Source organism: Antrostomus carolinensis, unplaced genomic scaffold, assembly GCF_000700745.2.
Source record: "Antrostomus carolinensis isolate BGI_N321 unplaced genomic scaffold, ASM70074v2 scaffold5763, whole genome shotgun sequence".
Taxonomy (NCBI): Eukaryota; Metazoa; Chordata; class Aves; order Caprimulgiformes; family Caprimulgidae; genus Antrostomus; species Antrostomus carolinensis.
Window position 1 is genome coordinate 1 of NW_010305726.1, and position 8,523 is coordinate 8,523.

An 8,523-nucleotide genomic window follows, 5' to 3' on the forward strand; every position below is an offset into this window, starting at 1 on the left:
CTGTGAGCTCACATTGTCTGCTCGTGTTCAGATGAGAAGGCTGAGCTTGTATTCCTAAGGCAGATCTGGAGCAGTCAGATCCTGCCTCCCCCTTCTGCCCACCCCTAGAAGGGCAGGAGCTCTAGACAGAGAGATTTCACTCCCCTCTGTACAGGACCACAGAGATTTAAGAGGTTACATCCCTAAAGGGTGGTAAACACCCCTCTACACTGGCTGATTCTGTAGAGAGAGAAAAACAACAACAACAACAAACCCAAACCCAACACAAGCTTTTACAATCCATTCAACAAGTTATGAAATCAGCCATCCACAAATCGCTTCCATCCTTCCCAGGGTCTGCAGAGCTTTACAGATCTCTCAAGGTCACAAAAGTGGATTTAAGCCTCTGACAACAGGTCTGATGCAGGGAGCTCAGATCCCAAGGCCCCACAATGGGAGAAAACACTGATCTGTCCTCCCTCCTGGATTTCACGACCACAGTCTGGTGCTGGCACACGGTTTTATGGGATGTTGGCAAAGGGTGACCATAAGCTCAAGTGCCCATGGGGTACGGTAAGTGGTGAGCTCCACTGCAGAGGCACCCAGGGCAAACACAGACCAGGCTTTGCATCTGGGGAACCACTTGGGACTCAACCCAGGTTTGATTTTACCTACCAGAACCTGTGCTTTCACCAAGAAGGGTGCTCAGCACCATGCAGGGTAAGGAGGACGCCATCCTGAGGGGTTTTACCATGGAGCCTTACAGCAGACAGACACATTCAGCACTGCTGAGCCTTGGCACGGGGACACACCACAGTACAGCTCTGCATTTCAGGAGTGAACTGACCGTGCAGAACCTCTGTAACCGCTGACCAGCAACAAGCACGAGGCCAAATCCCAGGGGAAGCCTCCCTGAGCACACCCTCTAGACAAGAGAAGGTTTCAGGTAAAGTCTGGTTCCTGCCCTCACCTAGACAGGAAGATGCCAGGAGCTGTTCTAGTCAAATCCTTTGCTGAGCTGTCAGCTTTATGCACTTGAACGCCCACTGACCTACGTAGAGATGAAGGAGAGAGACCCGCAGTTAAGTGAGTAAAACAAACACCTGAGGCATGCTGACGTACCAGAAAGGAGCAGCTCTGGTTTAGGATCCCTACCAAGAAGTTTCTGTGTTTTACAGAGGGAGTAAGAGGTGTTAATTCCAATTGCACCATGTTCTCCTGCAGCTCAGGAGAGAACAGACACTTGGCTCGGTGCTGCTGTGCAGGCAGCGGGTCAGGAATGGGGGAAGGTGGTTTCTGATCACTTCCAGGAAGAGAAGTTAACACCTCAGAACAACTTCTGCAAAAGGGATCGTCCTCTGACCACAGCTCCTCCTCATCCCTGACAGACTTGCTGTTTCAGCAAGAAATGAAACATTCAAAGACAGGCACCAGCTCCCTCCGGGCTCTCCATGCATTTCAGCTTCTGAGACATTCTGAACCACACCTGCACACATCCTGCAGCCTCCTTTCCTGAGGAGTTGTAGGAGCTCGATGCTAACCCAGCCAGGAGGTTGCACGAGAGCCCAAACCCTCTGAAAAGAGCAGCAGGAAGGTCATCTTCAGCATCACCCACCATCACATTAATGCTCTTCACGTACACTTTGGCAGTGACAGTTTCACCGACTCACTTTAATTAGCACCATTACCTCAACTCCAGAACAAAACCATTAAATACAGAACACACAAGGAACTAAAAGCCACTGGGACCCCCCCCACACACAGCCCGAGCAGATGCAAGATCATGTCACTGGTCAAGAACCACACGCAGGAACGACGACACGATGCTCCCCCCTTGCACATGCTTGAACCCACAGCGCTGAACTTGCTCCACAACACACAGACCAACTCCACCGGGTACTGCTACAAACATGCCAAACCCCAAAACATCCATAAAGCAGCACAAAGTCCTCCCACGGCTCATGAACTTGACTTGCAGGAGTCACTGGCCTGTCGTGCCCCGAAACAGCACGAGCCTTACCTATTTGCAGGTGAGTTGAGGCCTCCGCTGCCCAAGGAAGAAGTGGAGAGGGTGGTTGCGATGGAATCGCTGTTCGCTTCGTCTACTGGCAGGGTCCTGGGCAGGAGATCTGGGCGACCAAGGTGGGAACCTGAGTTGAAGCACAGACTGTTCCATCACCAGCATAAGTGGGATGGTGTGGCACGAGCTCCCACACCAGCCAGGGGTCAGGATCCGTGCTGGATCCCACCTGAGATATCTAAGACACCTGAGCACTGAAGAACCAGGCTCTGTCCCCACACGAGTGCCCAGCCCAGCCTCTCCCCTGGCACAAACCCCACGGGCACAAGCTGTTGGGAAGAGACCAGGCACACGGGACTGTCACGCAGCCTCAGCCCACGTCCCAGGGGGAGCAAGGGCCACGCTGGATGCTTGGACAAGACAAAGATCCCATGAAGATGCACGAGCTAACGATTCCCCGCCTCCACAACCTGCTCTCATCCTGATCAGCTTTTACTGAGACACGAGGTTTATCATCCTGCCCTGAATTTGTTGCAGCAGAAGCTCTGGAAACAGCCACTTTGAAGGGCTCGCTGCTCCTCCAGGCTTTCCTGGTGCTGTCAGAGGCCACTTGGTGTGTACGAGTTTTTGTCCCTGTCTGGTTTCTTACACCCACAGCCCCAGAATACAGTCCCTCCCCTGGCACAACCACAGAACAACGTGGAGGTGTCCTGGACAGCTCAGGAGGCAGCAAGTTTTGAGAATTTAAAAATATTTACAAGCTGAAAAATAACTTCTCTAGGCTTTTTTTGTTTGTTTGTTTGTTTTCAGCCCAGGCACTAACCTTGCTCTACATCCGCCTCTGTCGTAACCTGTGCTTTTGTCTCGCACGACATGTGGAACTGGGAAGGCACTCCTCCTTGACAGCTCCGCCGAGGAACTGCTGTGCCAGACCGGCTCTTCTTAGAAGGAGATGGTTTTACTAAAGGACAAGAGAGAAAAAAAAAAAAAAGAGAAAGCATTTTTCTAACACATTGAGGAAGGAGTAAAAGACTCGATGCAGCAACTTTCCAGTGCCAGTCTGGTGTGAGGGCTGCGCCCTGAAGGAACAAGCTGATGAAACAGCTCCTGGAAGATCCCATCTGTGAGGCAAGAACAATCTAGGAGGAAGGGAGGGGTGACACAGCACTGCAGACTTCCTAAAGCCCTTGCATGCTGTCATCCACCTTCCCCAACCCACAGCTGCTGAGCAGGGAGGGAGAAACCAGAAACCAGGGTGATGGCCACGGGTACAGCTGCACGGAGGTACTCACGTGGTATTTTCTTGAACGCTGTGTTGCACATGAACCGTTGGAACCTTTCGGCGTAGAAGCTGGGTCTGTGCACAGAGACAGTGTCCTAGAAATCCAAGGGACAGAGGTTAACGTGTGCATCTGAATTAATAAGCGATCAAGGAAAATTAATAAGTGATCAAGGTAAACGTGAGCTTCTCTCAGGCTGTCAGCCTTGAAACACGCGCTACGTTGGACTCGGAACAGTCAGGGATTCTCAGAGTTGCTCACAGCTGAAGCTGTGAGGAGCAGAGCAGTGACAGGCAGCAGCCATTGTATACAAAGCAATTGACTCTTGTTAATGAGCAAGCAGATGATCAGTGTTAAAAAAACAACATTTCTGAGAGTACCTAGAAAGTAATACTTGTATATAACAGAGAAAACACACACCCGCCTTGGAAATCCCAGATCCTAAGCCCAGAAGGAGCAAGGACAGCGAGCACAGTTTAAAAAGACACTGCTGCTATTACTAAACACGTTAAAAAGGGGTATTTTTCCACTTACTCCATCGTGGACAAGGGCCTTCCAAGAATGCTCCAGCTTCTTGACAAATCTGACAAAGGAAAGAAAGAAGAGCAATTTTCACACTGTCCTCACAATTTTTCACCGTCTCACAGAATCACAGAATATATTAGGGATTGGAAGGGACCTCCAAAGATCACCCAGTCCAACCCCCCTGCCAGAGCAGGAACCTCAATGAGATCACACAGGAAGGTGTCCAGGCGGGTCTTGAATGTCTCCAGAGAAGGAGACTCCACACCCTCCCTGGGCAGCCTGTCCCAGGGCTCTGGCACCCTCACTGGAAAGAAGTTTCTTCTCCAGTTGAAGCAGAACCTCCTGTGTTCCAGCTCACACCCATTGCCCCTTGTCCTACCATTGGGCATCACTGAGAAGAGCCTGGCTCCATCCTCCTGACATTCACCCTTTACATATTTATAAACATTAATGAGGTCACCCCTCAGTCTCCTCTTCTCCAAGCTAAAGAGCCCCAGCTCCCTCAGCCTTTCCTCAGCAGGGAGATGCTCCACTCCCTTCATCATCTTGGTGGCTCTGTGCTGGACTCTCTCCAGCAGTACCACGCTCACTCCGTCCTGAGCCTGGCTTCTGCCCGCAGAGGCAAGGACACCCCAACCACAGACTCTGGGATGTGCTTCAGCTCTGGGTTCTCTTCATTGTCCCCGTTTTTTAAGACTCTTCCACAGACACCAGGGCTGACTGCACAGTTCACTCTCCCACGGGGAGAGTTTCACAGGCATCATTATCAAGGGCAGTTAACCTGCAATGACATTAACCCTCTGTACATTACATTTTAAATATAAATAGAAGGAAATTTACAGATTACAGATATTTTTCATTTTATAGGGAGAAGTGGTTATGGCCATTTTAAGCCACCACTGTTTTTTTTCCTGCACTGTGCCTGTGTTCAACCACCATGGCACAGAAAAACAACTTCAGGAGTGTAAATCTATTCCAGGAACATAGAATCATAGAATGGTTTGGGTTGGAAGGGACCTTAAAGCTCATCCAGTCCCAACCCCCCTGCCAGCAGCAGGGACACCTTCCACTAGACCAGGTTGCTCAAAGCCTCATCCAACCTGGCCGAGAACACTTCCAGGGAGGAGCAGTCACAGCTTCTCTGGGCAACCTGTTCCAGTGTCTGACCACCCTCACAGTGAAGAACATGATGTAAATATAGTAAGCAAGACCCAGAAGTTGATCCCAAAGTGCCCAACCTCAAGAAAATAGAAAGTAGTTAATTTAAAATAAATAAATAAATAAATATGTGTCTTAACTATTTCTTGAAAGCCAATCTCGACAGCCAAGCAGGGGCAGATGATGCTGGAAGGTGGTTTTCACCCGTAAGTGACACAAAGCTGTTATTTAATAATTAATATTTCTCACCTGTAGGACTGTAACACGTCAATGATGCCGATGTAGAGCAGCAGCCTCTCCCCCTTGGCGTTGCGGGCTGGAATACCTCCCATCCTAGAAGGGGACAGGACACAAACATCAAACAAGGTGTTCTCACACCCCACTGCCTCGCTCACACAGCCCAGCATGGGCCCAATATGATGTGAACTATTTCCCAAGCGTCAACACGCAGGAGGCACGTTCAGGTGACAAACTTGGGGGAGACAAGTCAGAGCAAAATGCTATTTCAGTGTTAGCTAAACCTCAGGAGAACTGACCCTTTTTCCCTCCATGTGACAGTTTTACTGAAGATCAGCATTAATCCAAATTCAGCCAGGAGAGGAGACCAAGTCAAGACCATCTCCCACCATCCACGCTCAGATGGCAGCTGGACTTCATGGGTTGTTAGTCCGATCTAACAAAGCACTCGCTATGCCTTAGAGCTGGATGGAAATAACTAACTGAAGCCACCAAGAAACAGTGGGCAGAGAACTCTCAAGTGCTACCCAGAAGGCAAGAAAAAAAAATTTATGCATTAAGGAAAGGAAATCAAAGAGAAAAGCACCAAATTTGCCATTGAGACCTCTCTGCCCTGCATGACAGCAATCCTGTCCAGCCCAGGCTGCGTCGCCGTTAGCCAAGCTTGGGTTTATACCCCTCACTCCTCACAGTATCTCACTGGGAACAGTGACACCGATGCAGACTTACTGGTCATCTGTTTCTATGGTGCCACCTCGCCGGGCCTCTCCTTGGATGGATTCCATAGCTGTGGAGTAGAGGGCTTTCTGGGCAGCGGGTCGTCGCGTATCGGCCTGGGACGTCCCGTCTGCCATCGCGTGCTCTCTCTGTGCCAGATCCATGTTATGGATTGCAACAAGCAAACTGTAATCCATGATTTTAAAGCTTTGCAGGACCTGGAAAGAAAGTCAAACAAATGCTCACTGATTATTGCAAGCCCAGTGAAACTGTCAGAGCGGCCGTTTGCAGAAGCGTACTCAGCATTTGCGCCTGGAGCCCCGAGCGTATCGAGGGGATGGTTTTTAATCCACAGCTCGTACACAGTCAGCTCATCTACAGTGGCCAACAGGAGTTAGAGGAAAACCATCCATGCTCCTCCTGTGCAGACGGGGACCCAAGCCAGGGAGAGCACTGACTTGTGCACGGCCACCCAAAGGCACTTGACAACTTGACGAGACTGGACTCAGCCAAGTATCCCACCCCTCTCGCCAGATCCTGCCCTGCTCCAAAGCTCCACCTTGGCAGAGGGTGCTTCCTTCACCTCTAGCAGCAGTGCTGGGTTTAATTCAAGTTGGAAGTACTGAACACAAGGTCCTGCTTCTTGTCCACACCACCACCAAAAAAAACAAAACCAAAGATTCCTGAAATCAACAGGCAGAGGTGGCAGCTGCCATCTCCTTCTTGTGGGAAAGGCTTAGAATCATAGAATCATAGAATGGTTTGGGTTGGAAGGGACCTTAAAGCTCATCCAGTTCCAACCCCCCTGCCAGCAGCAGGGACACCTTCCACTAGACCAGGTTGCTCAAAGCCTCATCCAGCCTGGCCACAAACACTTCCAGGGAGGAGCAGCCACAGCTTCTCTGGGCAACCTGGGACACTGTCTGACCACCCTCACAGTGAAGAACTTCTTCCTAATATCTCATCTAAACCTCCCCTCTTTCAGCTTAAACCCATTTCCCCTTGTTTTGTCATTAACTGCCCTTATGAAAAGTCCCTCCCCAGCTTTCCTGGAGCCCCTTCAGGTACTGGGAGGCCACTATAAGATCTCCCCAGAAAAAAGGAAAGAACTCTCCTGTCTTCCACTTACCAAACAGTCTCTCTGTAACGTTTTACACAGAGCATTATACATGTCAGAGTCTAAGAAGAGGCCATCAGGGATGTCCTGCATAAAATCCAAGTCCTTGTACGTTGGGAAGACCTTCTCTCGCTCCTTCTGGGACGCTCGGCGCTTGTAGGTGGAGCCCTTCAGGTCGTATTTCAGGTGCATTTTGACAGAGCGTGGCAGCAGGTTGTTCATCACCACGATGCGAATGTTTTTACCCCCGGCCTGGACACAGTACAAGCCGTAAAACTTTGGCAGCAACGTCCTTGGGTTCTGGTTCAAATTCTGAAACATCAAAGACACAGAAATACTTTCAAAGCCATTCTAGTTATTCACACAACAGTTAGAGGAGTTATTTGCTCCTTCCTGTGCTTCTCTATCGCAACGGAGCTGGGAATGATTCAAAGCCATCGCCAAAGCTCTGAGACAAGGGCAGGTGAACCCAGGGAACAGATGGGTGATGCCCACAGTGGTTAATAACCTCTCTGCAAAGCTGAATGGCTCAGAGGAAGACTGTAGGAAGGAGTTTGCTGCTTTTTCACGCAGAAGCTAAGCTGGGGAGGCTTCAGAGCAAAAGCAGATCTTGTGCTTAGCCTTCTTAAATTTGGTGCTTAGGTCAAGCTAAATACATCGGGATAGAGATGGATCTAAACTCTCGTGGCTGCAGAAGACACTGGATGGAATTCTGAAGAAAAACAATGTGTTTCTGGGATATAATCACAGTAAAAATATTTGTGGGTTCAGAAGCAGTTTAAGGAATTAAAACTAGTGACCTCAACAGCATCAAGAGTCCTCAGGCACTTCTACAAGGCAGTACTACCCCATGGCAAAGTTCCCTTTCACAGAGGTGGTTTGTAAAGATCAGGCTGGACACAAACACGAGCAGTGAGGTCACACACACATTGTGTTCAGGGTGGGATCTGATTTTGCTCCAGAACCTAAAAAGCCTTTTTTGCTATAACCACCTTCATAAAATTAACACTCAAAGCTGTTGCTGCTTCTACAGCTAGAAACTAAAGTCAGAGTTCTTCAACTCTTTATCTCTGTGGACACAACCAAGCATCGTCCTGGGAAGGTCAACACAAGTGCAGGACAAAGCCCCACGGGTGAGATGCCGCACAGCACAGAAGCAAGGAACACTTTACAGCTGATCAGGAAGCAGCCAGAGACCTTCCAAAAGAGTCTGAGTCACAAAGTGCAACCCAAGACCCCCGAGCAGCTCGCCAGGCTCAGGATACCCCAGTGGCTTGTGTTAGGCTGTGACTTTGTCACTGGACAGTTGAGACAGAAGCTGCTGCTCGGCTTGGGCGCAAATCAAACCTCCACTCACACCCACCAGGCAGCACACAGCAATCTCTGTCACACTTGGTCTCTAGCTTGCAGAGAAAGCCTCACCCAAGTGACTCACCATGTAGTAGCCAGGCAGCAGCTTCTGTAAGAACTCAGCCTCTTTGTGCTGAACC

General features: G+C 49.8%; 1 protein-coding gene across 1 annotated transcript in view; it reads right to left on the reverse strand.

Moving 5' to 3' along the window:
• Positions 1 to 1,995: 1,995 nt before the first annotated feature.
• PIP5K1A (phosphatidylinositol-4-phosphate 5-kinase type 1 alpha) overlaps positions 1,996 to 8,523 on the reverse strand; it is a 10,380-nt gene continuing 3,852 nt past the window's right edge. Inside the window, exons 5-12 of the mRNA XM_029084243.1 lie at positions 8,469 to 8,523; positions 7,046 to 7,345; positions 5,929 to 6,134; positions 5,212 to 5,295; positions 3,814 to 3,862; positions 3,292 to 3,376; positions 2,823 to 2,960; positions 1,996 to 2,129 (exon numbers count right to left, since the gene is read on the reverse strand). Of these exons, the coding sequence (XP_028940076.1) occupies positions 1,996 to 2,129; positions 2,823 to 2,960; positions 3,292 to 3,376; positions 3,814 to 3,862; positions 5,212 to 5,295; positions 5,929 to 6,134; positions 7,046 to 7,345; positions 8,469 to 8,523 (1,051 nt within the window). The remainder of the gene's footprint in view (positions 2,130 to 2,822; positions 2,961 to 3,291; positions 3,377 to 3,813; positions 3,863 to 5,211; positions 5,296 to 5,928; positions 6,135 to 7,045; positions 7,346 to 8,468) is intronic.